This window comes from Dasypus novemcinctus, chromosome 7 (genome assembly GCF_030445035.2).
Source record: "Dasypus novemcinctus isolate mDasNov1 chromosome 7, mDasNov1.1.hap2, whole genome shotgun sequence".
In the NCBI taxonomy this organism is placed as follows: domain Eukaryota; kingdom Metazoa; phylum Chordata; class Mammalia; order Cingulata; family Dasypodidae; genus Dasypus; species Dasypus novemcinctus.
In genome coordinates, this window is record NC_080679.1 from 44,897,345 (window position 1) to 44,915,558 (window position 18,214).

Here is an 18,214-nt window from a genome sequence, read left to right on the forward strand (position 1 = left end):
AATGAGAGAACATTCCAGGGACAGGACACGGCAAAACTCTATGTTGTAATGTGTATCAGTTCTTCATTCCTTTGTAGGGCTGATTAATATTCCTTTGTATTAGTAGTTATATACCACATTTTGTTTATTTACTCATCAAGTGATGGACATTGGGGTTGTTTCCACTCTGGCTATTATGAATAATACTGTTATGATCATTCATGTACAAGTTTTTGTGTAAACATATTTCTGATTCTCTTGCTTAGATACCTAGGAGTGGAAGTGGCTGGGTCACATGGGAACTCTATGCTAAGCTTTTTGACGAAGTGCCAAACTGTTTCCAAAGGGGCTATACTATTTTACATTCTCACCAGCAATGTATGAGGGATCCAATTTCATGACATCCTTGCCAACACTTTTATTTCCCCCTCTTTAAAAAAACAACAACTATAGCCCCCCTACTGGGTGTGAAATGATGTCTCATTGTGGTTTTGATTTGCATTTACCTAATGACTAATATTCTTGAGCATCTTTTCATGTGCTTAGTGACCATTTATAAGTCTTTGGAAAAACGTCTTGTCTATTCATTTGCCCATTTTTAAATAGGTTGTCTTTTTATTATTGAGTTGAAAGAGTTCTTTATATATTCTGGACATCAGATGCTTATCAGATATATGATTTACAAATATTTTCTCACATTCTGTGGGTTGTCTTTCATTTTCTTGATGGAGTCCTTTGAAATACAAATGTTTAAAATTTTGATGAAAGCTACTTTATCTTTTTTGGGGGGTGGGATCCCACAATATCTTTAGATAGTATCTAGAACCATTTTGACAAGAAAAGGAGGAGGATATCACATGGGGAAAAATGAGGCAATGACAACTTTAACACTCATATAGATAAAATGATTTATAAAATTGCCTTTTAGTGAGTGATGGGTGCCCCTTGCTTCTTAGTAATTGGCCTTGCATACCAACCCTTCCACTTCTGAGGTGCAAATTAGTGCCTCAGAAATGGGTGTTTTATTGTTTGTCTTTTTTTTTTTTTAAAGCATAGACTGGGAACAATTGCAAACTCTTAAATCCTCAGATGTCAGGTGTCAACTATAGTGTTAGTAAGTATTTAGCAGAAACTAATTCCATAATGAATGGAATTCAATTCCACACATGGTTTGTTCAAGCACACATAATAAGTAGCCTATTTTTTAATGTCTTTTAAAAATGTACATATTTGATGAAATTTTGTTTTGATATATTCATTTGCTATATACCAAGCATGGTTTCAAAATTTACCTTTTGAACAACTTGCATTCATAATCTGTAAAATGAATATAAGGATTTTTTGTATGATACTGATCACCCAGACATGTGAGAATAATGTGTTCATAAAGCATGGATCCGTTAAAAAAATTATCTTTTAATAGACAGTATAATTTTTATTGGTGGATATAAGCCAAATATGAATCACATACAAGTTATCTTCTATTTCATTGAACTAGATAGATATGAGGGTGAGAGTAATGGAGAATATCATTCTAGAGGAAACCAGTTAGTATTTATACATTTAAAGAATGATTTTTAAATTGCTTAAGTATATCCATTAAAATCTAAATGGAACATATCAAATCAGCTTCGTATAAAAGCAACACTCTGTGGAATGATTTCTGGTCTGTGAAAATCTGTCTTTCGGACCTAGCATCTTAGAGTATAGAGACTGGATAGAAGGCTATGTCAGAATTTTCTCCAGAAGTTTATATTTGATTCATATGGGTATATTCCAAGGAATGTAGGATCCAGGTTCATCTCTTGGTATCTAGAACAAAAGAAAAATTCAGATGTTTGCAACTTGTAAAGTGCAAAGTGTACTTTGTAAAATTACAAAGTGTAAATTCTGTGACTTCGGTGGAAAATAGCAGAATATAAAATAGGCTAAAATCCACCAGGACAGTGCAAGGTCTGGGAACAAAAGCATGTGGATGGTGGAGGAATCCAGGGAAGGACTTAGAGGCGGGGTGGGGGAGCTATGAGAGTTATCTCACACATGAAGAGGGATGCATAAAAAGTGGTCTCTGTTTCTCCAGAGTGGAAGAGGTGATTAATGAGGTTTAGGGAAAACTTTGAAGGATACCACCAAAAAAATAGCTTTCCTTTCAATAAAAAGATAATTTATAGTCAGAGGGGTAATTGAATGAATGACTTCTTTCCATAATTGAAAATCTTGCTACTAAAAATATTCAAGGAGAGTAGAGATGTTTGCTAGACAGGCAGGGGTATTTTTGAAGAAGGGATTCCTGCTTTTGGCAGTGGTGGTGCTGCTGGGGGCAGAAAGGGCCCTTTCAATCCTACGATTCGAATAAGGAATTGCACACACTTTCTGGGTTCCTGTTTGGGGTAGGGTGGGGTGGAGGACAGATGGCTGCAGTGGCCCATATCCTTGGCCTGGGTGACTGAGGTTCAGAACAGAGTTTCTAAACTCCTATTCCTGACCTGTGTGTCCTGGAAAGGGCAAAAACCATGAGGAACATATAAAACGAGTGGAAAGGAACTTTTTTTTCAAGTGGTACAGAATTGAGTCCCGTTGCAAGCTGGGCAGAAACAGGCAACACAAGTGCAAAACTCAGCCCCAGGAACACAAGTGCAAGCGCCACTCTGCTCTTCTGCTCAAACGCCCTCAGCTACCTGCTACCTTTCCTTTCTCAGAAAACCACTGTGGTGAGTTAACAAAACTTGGCCACAAAGACAGGGGCCAAAATATTAGAATTTTATCACTGTTTTTTCAACTGGGCAGAACGTACCATTTTTGTGAACTTGTCTTCACAGGCCATTCTAATCTTCTCTGGGGTCAGTGGACTATTGAGCTTCAACGGTCCAAGCAGGCCTCTCTCTTGTCGCGCTGCACTCACTGCGTCGTGGATCGCAAAAAATACAGAGCATCCCAGGAACAGCCCAGACTCTCCCAGACCCTTGAAGAAAAACAAATCAACTAGACTGTGACATTAAACATATGTAAATAATGTGTGTATTATATATGTAACTTTTTCATTTAAAAAAAGTAATTTTAATCTTTTGAGCCAGTATTCCTATTCTTAGGATACCAACCTAAAGAAATGCTTCCAAATGGAAAAAACAGATACAGGCCTGAAGATGAATATTGTAAGATGAAACCTGATGGCAACAGTAGTTCATGCTGGGCTGCAATATTTGGAGTATGGTTTTTATTTATAATTTTATTTAATTTTAACATTTACCACAGATCTCTCTTCTACAATCCTGGTGAAAACCCCAAACAACCAACAGACTAAAGTTGCCATTCCCCATATAACTTTCATTGAAACATGGATTAATTCATAGAGCATGTCTTACCTTAGACGAATACAGTGTATTTGAGTTTTGAGATGGAGACAAGAAAGAAATATGCAGCTCTGTGGGGATGTCACAGATGGCAGGGATTTTATATTGGTTTGGACCACGAGTGTACAGGACACCCTGAGGAGAATAATTCAGTTCCTCTATTGTATAAAGTCCCATGCCTTGAATAAATGCACCTTCAACCTGAGGCAAAAAAGAGAGTTTATACATGTGAGAAAATACAGTCCATAGCAGCATTTCAACTTTATGCTGTTTGTTTGAAGTTTTAAAATACAGTTTAAGAGGCTCTTTGGGTGTCTTGGGGTATATTTTTGAATGTTTACCTGAAAGCATTACTAAACATCTTACTCATCACTAAGTTTGAAGTCAAAGGACTTGGGTTCTAATCTTGATTTTGTCACTAAAATTATAGAATGAAGAACTTTTGGGAGCCTGTCGCCAAAATTTCCTCATTTTTCTGCCTGTGAGGCAGATGGAAGCCAATGAGGTTGACTGTGTTGTCACAGACACCAGCACACTAGTGAAAGATCTGATCGCTAACTTGGTCTTAAGGTTCCCCATCATCTCATCTACCATCCTCACTCCTAATCCAGCTGGCCTCAGATCTCTGGACTCAGTTTCCTCCCCTATAACATGAAGGGCTTGAACTCTAAACTTCATTACAACTTTAAAAAGCTCCAGGTCTTAGTTTCATGTTGGCACATTGCCAAAATTCTCTGTTAGCTGTCAACTTAGCATATTTGCTGCCACAATGCTAGCTACATGAATCTTCCTAAAACTCCAGTTCACTCCCCAGGCCGACATCTCCACCTGCTAAGTTAAGTGCTTGTCTTTGGAGGCCTTGACCAACATGGCCTTTTTCATTCTCTAGCTCCAGCCTCCAGTCTCACTCTCTAGGCCCTCCTCTGACACAGGCACTCACCATTACCTTTAGCCCTCTCTTCAACACCAGCCGTGGACACAATGAGTACTGAATTTCCACTCTACATCTTTCTACAGGTTGATTTCCTCCATTTTCCTCCCACCAGAAAACCCTTTCTTGTTGATAAAATTATATAAAGAACCCTCAGAGCCAAAACAAACAAACAAACAGAAAACCCAACTTCTTCTTTCAATCCCCTCTTGAGTTTCTTCTTGATATCTTTTGAAATTTGAAATCCTCACCCAAGATGGCAGACCCAGTGTGATGGTTAGGCTATTGTATCATTTCGGCCAGGTAATTGTGCCCAGTTGTTTGGTCCAGCAAGCACTGGGCTAACTGTAATACAAGGGCAATTAAGGACTTTAGTCACCATTGACTTTACTGCACTAGTTAATCATAGATAGCTGGTTATGATTACATCAATCAGGGAGATTGCCATCAGCAATAAGTGATGCTTAATCCAATCGGTTGAATGCCTTAAAAGGGGTAGTGACTCCAGCATTGAGAAAGAATTTCCCAGCTTGTCTTGAACAGCCAACATCTCCCAGAATTTGCCAAGAACTTTCACTGGACTTTCACTGCTGCCCCTGGTTGAAGCCTGCCTGCAGAATCTGGACTTTTACATCCCTATGGCTGCATGAGAGTCTATTATAGAATCGCATACTATTGACAGATATCTCTTGCTGATTCTGTTTCCGTAGAGAGCCTTGACCAATACATTCAGATAGTCAATCAAGCCTCTAGTTCATGACATTTGACCTAATACAAAATAAAGCCCACCTGCCCAAAACATGCCCCTATAAGATGGACAAACCCTTGTCCAGTTGTAACCAAGAGTTAAGAATGAACAAATGATTATGGCTACTGAATCATTATATAGATGCTGTTTTTTTTTCTTTCTAGTGTATTGCAGAATAGCCAAAAGTGAAGTGAAGAGCTGAACGTACTGAAACTATTCCCTGAGGGAGAACCCAGATATCTTGATCTTTGATACTGATTATTAAACTATACAACTTTTATCTTGTGATTGTAACCACAAACGACAGTTCTTATACTTGCTATTACAATGGTTATTTTAGCCTAGTCTCAGGCCTTGTTTATAGTTACTATTGGAATGATTATTTTAGCTTAGTTCCAGCCTTAGTTTATACTTGCTTTTGAAATAGTAACAACTCTGCCTTCCCTTGGTTGAATCCATAAAAACTCTAAACTCCTTAGGCCAGTAGACCATCTGATCTCCTGCTTCATGCTTAGCAACAAACTCTTTCTCTCTTTGAAACCCCATTTTCTCAGAAATTGGTTATTTGAGTGCATTAGGCAAAGAACGCCCTACTTTTGTTTGGTAACACAATCAGTAGGAGTCAAGCTAACTTCGTTTTTTTTATGTCAATAAAAATCATTTGCCATCCCTGGAAGCCCAAAGCTACTTCGATTTTTGCAAGTGAACTGGTTTCCTTGCTGCAGCAAAACTTTGGTCTCCTGAATAAAATGCTGTGATCTGCAAGCTTGACTCCTATTTGTCTTTCAACACTGTACTTTCCTTGAGAACCTGCTCCACATCCACTTCCTCCTTGAAGCCTTGTTTGACTACTTCTTCCATACATCCCTCACATTCCCCAATGACACAACGACACAATGCTTGACTGGGGAGTACTCTAAACTGTGTGTGCTCTAAACTGGAGATGGTGAACAGAACTACCCACAGGTGCGAAGCAGGTAAAGTAGTGACTGAAGCTTCCAGATGGGTCCTGTGTCACGGAATCAGAGAGCACATGACTCTACAGATGAAGTCACTATTCAGATCCAGCTGACCTATGCTTTGTGTTAATGTAGGTCTGGTATTGGGGAATTATCTGTTTGTTTGTTTTTTTAAACCAAGATAAACTAGACATTTGAATCTTTATGTAAAACAGCTTGTAGTTTTCCAATCTTGACAGTTATTTCAAATTTCAATAAAAACTGAATGTGGGCAAATTTCAGCCCACTGGCTACCCATCAATGGCTGCTGCTCTAATTATTTGAGGTTTGTTATCCTAACCCAAACTTTAACTCCCTGAGGCTAGAGTCTACCATAAGTCCACGGCTCAGCACTCAGCACCACACCCACTGATTATCCCAGAGATCTGGAGGGTCATTTTTGTCACCTTTAGGCTTGGTCTTGATTCATTCAAGCTCCCCAATCACAAACTGTATGTCTCTTGAAAAGTTACCTAAAACACCTTTGTTTCTTTGGTATAATGAAAAACTTGGCAGGTCCTTGTCCTTAGTTCCTGGGAAAGCAACTTTTGACTCTTTGAAATTTCTTGTTTAGGGGTATCTTTTGATTTTTCATGTGGGCCTAGGACCACATCTGATGGTTCATTTCCTAACGAGATGGGGGGGGTGGTCAGCCACGCCTGCAGTCTGAGGGTGGGTGCTGGCCCCACCAGAAAGACTTATCATGTGCTTAGGTGGTTGGGGCTTTGAGTCACCTCATATCACCCCACGTCCTGACACCTGGTAAGGGAGTGGGGGTTGGAGATATGAGTTCAACCATGTGGGCATTGATTCCATAATCTTGCCTATATCATGAAGCTCATAAACTCAGGGCACTTGAAGTTTCAGAGAGCTTCCATGATTAGGAAAATATATTTCTGTGCTGGGAAGGTTGGATATGTACCGACTCCAGGTGGAGAGGCCACAGAAGCTTGCATTTTGAGACCTCCAGACCTTTCCCTTTGAATCTCTTCTTTTGGCTTCTTCTTTTTTTTATCCTTTCACTATAATAAAACCATAATTGTAAGAATGGCGCTTTCAGTGAGCTCTGTGAGTTGTTTTCATGAGTTATCAAACCTGGGGGGATAGAGGGCACCTGTAAATTAGCAACCTGTTGGTCAGAAGTGTGGGTGGCCTGGGCTTTCAAATTTGTGATTGGTGGGTATAGGACATTTAAAAGATTGCCCTTATGCTGTGGAGTCTGGCCTCACTCCTGGTAGAGTAGACTTGAGTTGAACTGTCCTACCACATAGAGTGCAAATCTATATGCAGTTGCTGTAGAAGTTTTTGAGATCCCTGATAGTTTCTTTCCCCTTTTTAAAAAAAGAAGAGATTTGAGCTCTGGAGCAGGAAGAAGTAGAAGTACCTCTTACAGAAGAGGTAAGACAATACATAAGGCAGATGGAAAGTTTTCCCTGTAGATCCACAGAGCAGTTTTGGCCTCTACAAACAGGAAGGCAAATTAGCTACACATACCTGGCCAATGTCAAGAGCTGGATTTATACTGTAGCCAACATCCATGACAATGTCCGTTCTGATTGTCTAGTAATAAAAAAAAAATGTTTAAATGTTTATTTTAATGAAAACGACTTAGGGAAAAGAAGCTGAGAAACAGGCTGGCATTGGTACAGAATCCTTTTGGGGGGAGCCATGTTACTTCAGAAGAAAGAAGCAATGCAGATTTTATTATGCGAAAAGAAGAGCTTTCAAAATTATACAAATACTCTTAATCAGCTTTGTCCCCGATCCCGTATCCCCTGAAACAACAGCAGAAAAAATATTGACTTGACTTTGATTCAAATCGAGTGATGCAACAGATTGAGTTAAATCCAGTTCAGTAGACATGACATATGACACAGCAAATAGAAAACATCTGTTTCCTGTTTCCATGGTCCTAGTTACAAAACTTTTTGCCACCACCCAACCCAACATCTGCAGGCCAGCTGGCTGGGGGTGTTCCCTGAACCATAGAACTCAGTGAACTTAAGCAAAGAAAGTCTTTCCACTGTCATCTGCTCTTCCAGGTTGTTCATTTTTAAAGCAGAGAAGAGAATAAATCTGACATCACAACTCAGTGAACAAAAGCTCTCTGGAAACCTACAAATGAGGAGGAGTATGGCAGGTCTAGACAGGATCTCATTAACACCTTTTCTCTCAGCAAGTCGGCACCTTCTTTTACGTGGCGTAATAGTCTCTACCATGACAAGTAAATCCTACTTACAATTATTAATGGAACAAAGGGAACTCAAGAGTTTATTTATTTGACCTGGAACTTTCACCTAACATTTTTTGTAAGAAAATTATGATGATAAATACATAAATATAAATTAATATATAATGTTAAAATATAATGATTCAGAATTTTTACTATAATAAAACTTTAGGCATTTTCTTTATTTAAAGATTCAATGAAATGTAAGGTTCTCTTTGACATCATTTAGCAAGGCTGGCCTTCCAGGAAATGAGTGACCTCAACTGGAGGTAAGGGGAGATGCAGGGAGAAGTATACTGGGAAGTCTGCAGTATTAGTAAAGGTTCTTTTCTGTGGTATGTCTTGTCTTTTTCATTAGCATGGTACCTTTGTTACAATTGATGAAACAATATTATTATAATTATACTATTAACCATAGTCTATATTTTACATGGTTATAGTCTATATTTTACATGGTTCCCTGTTCACGTGTACAATCCTGTTTTTTTGAAATTTTTATTCCAGTAAAATATTTATAAACTAAAATTTCCCCTTTAAATCACACTTAAATATATAATTCAGGGGAGCAGGTGTAGCTCAGTGGTTTGAGTGCCTGTTTCCCATGTACAAGGTACTGGGTTCAATCCCCAGTACCTCCTAAAAAAATTAAAAAATAAAAAGTAAATATATAATCAATGCTGTTAATTATATTCACAGTGCTGTGCCATCATTATCACCATCCATTACCAAAACTTTTCCATCACCCCAAACAGAAGCTCTATACAAATTAAACATTAACTCCCCCTCCCTCTCCCTAACCTGGCCCCTGGTAATCTAATTTTCAGTTTCTGATTCTATGAAATTGTTATTCTAATTATTAAATATCGGGGAGATCACACAATATTTGTCATTTTCTATCTGGTTTATTTCACTCAATATGATGTCTTCAAGATTCATCCATGTTGCTGCATATATCCGAACATCATTCCTTTCTTTGGTGGAATAATATTCCATTATATGTATATACCACATTTTGTTTATTCATTCATTTGTTGATGGACACTTGGGTGGCATATATCTTTTGGCAATTGTGGATTATGTCACTTTGAACATCAGTGTGTACATATCTGTTAGGGTCCCTGCTTTCAATTGTTTGGAGTATATATCTAGAAGTAGAATTGCCAGGTCATATGGTAATTCAATACTTAACCTTATGATGAACTGCCAAATTGTTTTCCACAGTGGCTGCACAATTTTACATTCTCATCAACAGTGATTGAGTGCTCCCATTTCTTCACATCTTCTCTAACATTTATTTTCTGTTTAATGAAGAGTAGCCATTCTAGTGGGTGTGAAATGATACCTCATTGTGTTTTTGATTTTCACTTCCCTAACAGCTAATGAAGTTGAGCATCTTTTCATGTGCTTATGGTCATTTGTAAATCTACTTTGGAGAAATGTCCATTAAAGTCCTTTGTCCATTTTTTCAATTTGGTTGTCTTTTTGTTATTGAGTTGTGGATTTTGTTATATATTCTGGCTATTAAATCTTTATTGGATATGTAGTTTCCAAATATTTCCTCCAACTGTGTAGGTTGTTTTTTTATTTTCATGATGAAATCCTTTGATGCACAACAACTGTTAATTTTGATGAAATCCCAGTTATCTATTTTTTTCTTTTCTTGCTCACACTTTTGGTATAAACTCTAAATAAATCATAGCCTAACACAAGGTGCTGAAGATATTTCCCAATGATTTTTTTCTAGGAGTTTTAGAGTTTTCATTCTTATATTTAGCTGTTATATTTGAAAATATAAATATTCCATAAAGTTAATTTTTATATATGGTGTGAGGTAGGGGTCCACTTTCATTCTTTTGCATATGGATATACAGTTTTCTCAGCACCCTTTATGTAGAAAATCCTGAAAAATCCACAAAAAGCTACTAGAGCTAAAAAATGAATTCATCACAGTAGTTGGGTAGAAGATCAATATGCAAAAATCAGTAGAAGGGGAGTGAATGTAGCTCAAGTGGTTGAGCACCTGCTTCCCATGCACAAGGTCCTGGATTCAATCCCTCGGACCTCCTAAAAAAACATGATAGATGTTTCTGCCCTCATGAAGCCTAAGTTTTTTTTCCTACTCTGCATGATTTTAATATTTTTATTTCTTTATGCTGCTTCCATCCACTGTCTAATGTTTTGTCCTTTCATTCTGAAGAACTCCTTTACCATTGCTTGTAGGGTAAGTCTAGTGATGATGAACTCCCTCAGTTTTTGTTTATCTAGGAATATCTTAGTCTCTCCTTCATTTTTGAAAGATAACCTGACTGGATATAAAATTCTTGTTCAGCAATTGTTTCCTTTCAGCACTTTAAATATTTTGTCCCACCGCCTTCTTGTCTCCATGGTTTCTGACGAGAAATTGGCACTTAATCTTTATGGGACCCCCTTGTACATAACACATTACTTTTCTCTTGACAGCTTTCAGAACTCTCTTCTTGTCCTTGGCATTGGACAGTTTGATTATTTTGTGTCTCAGGATGGTTGTCTTAAGTTTATCCGACTTGGGTTTCATTGGGATTCTTGAACATGCATATTCACGTCTTTCATTAAATTTACCATTATTTCTTTCAATATACTTCTTCCCCTTTCTCTTTCTTTTCCTTCTGGGACTCCCATAATGCATATATTGGTATGTTTGATGGTGTCCCACAGGTCTTTTAGCCTGTGTTTGATTTTTTTCAAATTGTTTTTTCTTTCTGTTGCTCGCTTGCATCATTTCTATTGTCTTGTTTTCAAACCTCTTATTCTGACAGCTTCAATTTTGTATTGAAACCCTTTAAAGAATTCTTCATTTCAGTTATAGTGGTCTTCAACCATGGTAGTCCTATTTGGTTTCTTCTAAAATTTTTTAACTCTTTATTGAGGTCCTCATATTTTTTATTAATCATTTTCCTGATATCCTTTAGTTCTTTCTCTGTGTTTTCCTTTATCTCCTTGAGCTTACCAAGTATCCTTTTTTGAAAAGTCCTTGTCTGGTATGTCCAAAATCTAGTCTTCTTCATTGATGGTTGCTGGATTTTTATCTTGTTCCTTTGGATAGGCCATCATTTCCTGTTTCTTTGTTTGCCTTATAATCTTTTGTTATACATAGTACATTTTATTATTTTAAAGTGTTAACTCTGGGATTTATTCTCTGAGTAGCCTGTTTATTAAGTTTATATCCAGTTAGTGATATGACAGAGATTTCCTTGAGTGCCAGGAGCTAACAAAAACATTTTGCAAATTGGCTCTGCATGGGCTGGTGCTCTCCTTTAGAATTTGGCCCTCCTATCCAAAAGATCACCTCAAAGCAAATGTGAAGTACACAGTCCTCTCTTTTCTGGGCCTGCATTTTTTCTTGGGCTTGTACTTGCCAGTCTTAGGAATTCCCCCATTTAAAGGAATTTGAATGCCCCCTCTACTTCCTATGAAATAGACTTTCTCCTATGACTTAAAACTGGTAAACATTTGCCCCAGGCCTCTTTAACTTAATTGTTTCTTACACTGCTTTAACTGTCTGTAAACTGCTTCTTCCTGCAGGGCAAGTTCTGGGAGGGTGAGCCAGAGGAGTTTACTGGTTCAGTTTTTCAGGCTGCCACACTGGGGCTTGGCAATGACATACAGGCAGTGCTATTGATATAGCCTGTGCATAAATTCAAAATTATTTCCAAGTGTACCTAGCCCCCAAAATGGCCAAATAAGTAATATAGGCCCTACAGTCTTTGAATGTTCAGATAGGATGTGAGACTGAGTGGGTATTCAGGGTTGCCTCCAGACGAGATGTGCAAGATATGCTAATCCAAGCTGGTTTGGATGTGGAGAATATGTAACTCACCTGGAGGAAATAACCCATCTGATACTAAAATCAAACACTGAAGAACCTAACCAAAGGTCTGTTTGCATACCATCACTGTTAGTCTCCCTAATCCTATATCCTCTGTATAAAAGGGTCTGGAAAATTCTATTCGGGGCTCGGTTTTTATTAGGACAAGAGTCCGCCGAGCCCGGCCGGTCGAAATAAACCAACTTCCTTCTCGGTACTCTCGTGTCCTGGCCTTCGATACCGCGCACACACGATTTCTCTACAACATTTTTGGCGACTCCGCCGGGACATGCTGAGAAGGTCAGAGGTGGCAACAGTTGTTTGCCCCTGCCGGACGTCTCCGGGGAGGCTGGGAGGGCCTGGGGGAAACCCAGCCCTGGGCGCCCCTGGACACCCCATTTGAGTCCAGAAAGAGGTTGCAGTCTTCGCTGGAGCCCTCCAGGAGGAGCCGGGGACACCGGAAGGTTTGAGAGACCCTGAGAACGAAGCAAGGAGCTCCGCACATCGGATTGGTAAGATCCCCGGGGGGCATAGTGCAGGGAAAGCCTAATTCTAAAAGTAGGAGGGAGTCTGATCAACTCTCAAAGAGGAGGCCCTAGTACTCCTGAGAATACAGGAGGAAGCCGTCTCCTCTCCAGGTCCGAGGAAAGGAAAGGGGGGTGGTTGTGTGCGTGTGCTTGTGGCAAGGAAAGGGGGGTGGTTGCATGCGTGTGCTTGTGGCGACTGAGTGAGACGCAGAAAATCACTTCTGCGGCGTGAGTGCGGAGTCCCGATCGCGGTTCCGTGGCGACCTCATACGATCAAGGGCGGTCTGGGGAGTCCCTGCAAAGGGACCCTCTTCCATATCGGGGGCTTATACCGATCCGCTAAGGTTAAGAGGCGCCAAAAGCTCCCGCGAGGGATGCGGCCAGAGACGGACGAAGCAAAAGGCTTGAGTGACTGTTGTACACCGTCGGCACAGGGTGGAAATGGGAAACCCACACAGTAAAACCCCGTTAGGTTGTATGCTGGAAAACTTCCCCCGTGCATTCCAGAGAGATATGTACAGCATAAGGTTTCAGCCAGGAAAGCTTAGGATGCTTTGTTTGTTAGAATGGCCAACTTTCGGCATGGGCTGGCCCCAGGAGGGCACTTTGGATCCCCGGATCATCGGTAAAGTCCACGATGCAGTGACTGGAAATCCAGGGCATCCAGACCAATTCCCCTACATCAATGCTTGGGAAAATGCTGTGAGCCAAAACCCACCTTGGTTAGGTATGTGCGTGACTAAGGAAGCTAGAATTTGCCTAATGCAGAAACCGAGGAGTGCCGTCCCAGGGACCAGACCAAACAATCACCGTGCAAAGGGCACAGAGAAAGTGCGTCCCAAGTCCAGTGCTAATCCGCCCGTTTTCGAAGGGCCAGACGAACAGGAATTTCCACCGCCTTATGCGATGACTCCCGCCCCGGCAATACTAAGGAATGAAAATGAGCTAGTCTCCCTAAGCAGTGCCCCGTTGTCGTCATCCGCACAGGGAAGTGCGATGTCCACACCATCCCCGCCGCTGCTTTTGTCACCATCAGAGAGGGCACCTATACTATCCCCGCAGTTGCCTTTATCGCCATCTGCACTTGAGAGCCCTACGCCATCCCCACAGCAGCTTTTACCATCTCCGCAGCTGTCTTTGGCAGCTTCCGCAAGGAAAAATGCAGACCAGCTGCTTTTACAGCCGGTTGCCCCTGGCAACGCGGCTGCAGCGCTGCGGGTCAGTCAGGGAGGAGACGCTAAGAAATTGCAGCTCAAACCACAGGGAGCCCCGGGGGCAGAGGGAGCAATGGAAAAGGCTGCTTTCCAGTTACCGCTCCGTGAAACCCGGGCCCCAATCTTTTACGATGCAGATGGCCAGGTTCAGGGGGGAAGCCAGACATTCCTCTACCTGCCCTTTACGACAACGAATCTCTTTAACTGGAAAAGCCACACCCCACCATTCTCGGAGAAGCCTCAGGCCATGACAGACCTTTTCCAGTCCATCATACAGACCCACAGACCCACCTGGGCTGATTGTAAACAACTTATAATGACTTTATTGAACTTTGAGGAGAGAATGCGGGTCACGCAGGGAGCGCTAACCTGGCTTAGAGAGCACCCACCTGAGGGAACTTTGGACAGTGATCAATATGCCCGCTGCAGTTCCCAGAGGAGGACCCCCTGTGGGATCCGAATAGCGCTGTCGGGCTCAACCGACTAGAGACATTCCATAGGGCATTAGTTGAAGGATTCAAGGCGGGGAGCCGCAAGGCAGTGAATATGGCAAAGACCAGTCAAATTCTACAGGCTCTGAATGAGAGTCCTGCTCAATTCTATGAGAGACTGTGTGAGGCGTTCCGTGTATACACGCCCTTTAACCCAGACGCTCCTGAGAGCCAAGCAATGGTAAATGCAGCGTTTGTTGCCCAGTCACAGACTGACATCCGGAGAAAGCTGCAGAAATTAGATGGGTTTGCTGGAATGAATATCTCTCAGCTCATGGAAGTAGCTACTAAGGTCTATGTCAACCGTGATGTAGAAACAAAAAGGGAGGAAATTAGGAGGATGAGGAAAAAGGCAGATTTTCTGGCAGCAGCCATTGTGGAAAAGTCCCTTCCTGCATCAAGGAAAGTAACCTGGCAAGCTCCAGCCCCAAGAAAAGGGAAAGGCCCACGTCTAGGGCGAAATCAGTGTGCATACTGCAAAGAGGATGGGTATTGGAAGCGAGAGTGTCCTAGCCGGCCACTTGACCCGGCCTCTGCAGCCAAAGCATTAGCCAGAAAGGCCAGTGGGGCATCACAAACCAAACGCTGGGTCCGTAAAGGTTCAGAAAAAAAGCCTGCAGACCAGATCATTGGGCTGGCAGGAATGGAGGACTCTGATAGAGATTATTAGGACAGACCGGGCTCCTATTCTCTTGGCCCCGAGGAGCCTATGGTCGGAGTTCAAATTGGGGGCCGCACCATACAGATGATGGTTGACACTGGGGCTCAACATTCTGTAATGACCAAGCCCGTTGGGCCTCTATCAAAAAGACAAGCCACTATCGTAGGGACAACTGGCAAAAGTGCCCAACGGCCCTTCCTTCAAGCCAGGACCTGCAACATTGGGGGAAAGGAGGTCACTCACTAATTCCTCTATCTTCCGGAGTGCCCAGTCCCCCTCCTGGGTCGAGACCTGCTGTCTAAACTGCAGGCTCAAATTACCTTTGATGCCACAGGGCAATCCACACTGACACTGGGGCCACAAGACCCTCCGAAGGTAGCGCTAACCCTTCCTCTGCAGGAGGAATGGAGACTGTTTTGCCTCAGTGAGACTGGCCAATCCATGACCATGCAGCTCCCCTTTGAAGATGTGCCTGAAGTATGGGCAGAGGGGAACCCAATGGGGATGGCACATGACATTCCTCCAATTATTATTGAAATAAAGCCTACGGCCAGTCCCCTAAGCATAAGGCAGTATTCAGTTCCACGCGAAGCGCAAGAAAGGGTCCAGCTACATATTCAGAGATTGCTGAGTGAGGGCATATTGAGGCCGTGCCAGTCTCCGTGGAACACCCCACTCTTCCCAGTTAAAAAGCCTGATGGAGATTACCGCCCAGTCCAGGATTTACGAGCAGTTAATTCGGCAGTAATAGCCCTCCATTCTGCAGTTTCTAATCCTTATACTCTTCTCAGCTTAATACCCGCATCGGCAATCTACTTTTCATGCCTAGATCTTAGGGATGCCTTCTTCTGCATTAGGGTAGCACCCCAGAGCCAGCCAATTTTTGCCTTTACATGGGAAAATCCAAACTCAGGTGAAAAGCAGCAGCTAACAGGGACGTGATTGCCTCAGGGATATAAAAATGCACCCACTATTTTTGGACAAGCCCTGGCCAGTGATCTCAAATCCTTTAAAGCAGAAAGCCATAGCTGTTTTCTTCTCCAGTATGTAGATGACCTCATTCTCGGAAGTTCCACCTATCAGGACTGTGCTGGTGGAACCCATGCTCTTTTAAAACATCTACAGCAGAAAGGCTATCGGGTGTCTAAGAAAAAGGCCCAAATCTGCCTACCTCAGGTCAAATATCTAGGTTACAAAATAACACAAGGGCAACGTGAATTGGGACTTGAAAGAAAGAAAGCGATCTGTAGTCTGCCTGAGCCCAACACTTGCCGGAAGTTGCGAGAGTTCCTTGGGGCAGCTGGATTCTGCCGCAATTGAATCCCCAATTTTGGGGTCCTCACGTGCCCTTTATATGAAGCCACAAAGGGGGGAGATCGGGATCCCCTGCTCTGGAAAAGCCCACAGAAAAATGCTTTCACTGCTCTCAAACAAGCTCTAATGGAAGCACCGAGTCTCGGACTTCCAAACCTCAGTAAGCCGTTCTACCTCTATGTTCACAACCGCCAAAGCATAGCAGTAGGAGTACTCACTCAATACCTCGGTTCCTGGCAAAGACCTGTAGCGTATCGATCCAAACAACTGGACACTGTAGCCCAGGGATGGCCCTCATGTTTGCAAGCTGTAGCAGCTGCAGCCATGCTTACAGTAGAAGCTATAAAATTAACTCTTGGGCAGCCTATTATTGTCCGGGTTCCACATGCAGTAATCACAATCTTAGAAGCCAAAGAAACACATTGGCTTCCTAACAGCCGCCTGGTTAAATATCAGACCCTATTATGTGAAAATCCATCCATCCAGCTGGAACTTGTAAAAACCCTAAATCCAGCCACCCTGCTACCCGTAGAGCCAGGGGTTCCAGCCCATAACTGCCTGGAAACATTGCAAAAAGTATATTCCAGCCGGCCAGACCTTCAAGACCAGCCATTGGCAAATCCTGACATGGAATTCTTCACGGATGGGAGTAGCTTTATGCAGGGCAGCAATCGGCAAGCAGGATATGCTGTAGTAACATCTGAGACCACAGTACAGGCACAGTGCCTCCCAAATAACACATCAGCACAGAAGGCTGAACTCATTGCCCTCACCGGAGCCTTGCAACTTGCAGCCGGAGCCAAAGTTAACATCTACACAGACTCCAAATATGCCTTTCTTACCCTGCATGCGCATGGAGCCTTATATAAACAAAAGGGACTCATTAACTCGGGAGGGAAGAGCATTAAATACGGCACACAGATTCTGGAGCTACTAGAAGCAGTTTGGGAGCCTGCAAAAGTAGCTGTAATGCACTGTAAGGGACACCAGACAAGCCACAGCCCCATTGCCAGCAACTTGGGCAGAGGATGGCATGTGGGGTTATCGTACCCCTATCTATATGCTAAACCGAATCATCCGCCTACAAGCTGTAGTAGAAATAATAACTAATGAAACTGCCCATGCACTGAACTTGCTGGCCCAAGAGCAAACTAAATTCAGGAATGCTATCTATCAAAACCGTCTTGCCCTAGACTATCTCTTGGCAGCTGAAGGGGGAGTTTGTGGAAAATTCAATCTCTCTAACTGCTGCCTTGAATTAAATAACACTGGAAAGGTTATTAATGAAATTACAAGCAATATAGTAAAAATTGCTCATGTCCCAGTGCAAACCTGGAATGGCTGGAATTTAAATAATCCCTTTGAAAGCTGGCAATCAATAGTAAACAATTTCAAGCTTCTACTGGGAATAATTGCCCTCTTCATAGGCACATGCACTATCCTTCCATGCCTCCTCCCTTTCATCATAAACAGAATGCGCACCCTGATAAATGGTATAGTAAAAAGGCAAACAGCTGCCCATCTCATGGCTCTATATACATACCAGTCAGTCCAGGAGGACTCAGACAATAGTGATGCCGAAGCTTAATAATTTAAGTTTGGCCTCAAAGGGGGGAATATTATATAGCCTGTGCATAAATTCAAAATTATTTCCAAGTGTACCTAGCCCCCAAAATGGCTAAATAAGTAATATAGGCCCTACAGTCTTTGAATGTTCAGATAGGATGTGAGACTGAATGTGTATTCAGGGTTGCCTCCAGATGAGATGTGGAAGATATGCTAATCCAAGCCGGCTTGGATGTGGAGAATATGTAACTCACCTGGAGGAAATAACCCATCTGATACTAAGATCAAACACTGAAGAACCTAACCAAAGGTCTGTTTGCATACCATCACTGTTAGTCTCCCTAATCCTATATCCTCTGTA

At 42.0% G+C, this 18,214-nt stretch overlaps 1 protein-coding gene across 2 annotated transcripts in view; it reads right to left on the reverse strand.

Annotated features, from left to right (window-relative positions):
- Positions 1-1,375: 1,375 nt before the first annotated feature.
- The window catches only part of LOC101444097 (aldehyde oxidase), a 91,403-nt gene continuing 74,564 nt past the window's right edge, over positions 1,376-18,214 (reverse strand). Inside the window, exons 32-35 of one of the 2 annotated variants that reach the window (XM_058300403.2) lie at positions 7,501-7,566; positions 3,342-3,530; positions 2,774-2,941; positions 1,376-1,791 (exon numbers count right to left, since the gene is read on the reverse strand). In XM_058300403.2, the coding sequence (XP_058156386.1) occupies positions 1,741-1,791; positions 2,774-2,941; positions 3,342-3,530; positions 7,501-7,566 (474 nt within the window). In that variant the 3' untranslated portion in view covers positions 1,376-1,740. The remainder of the gene's footprint in view (positions 1,792-2,773; positions 2,942-3,341; positions 3,531-7,500; positions 7,567-18,214) is intronic. The other variant, XM_058300404.2, reaches the window with a different exon arrangement.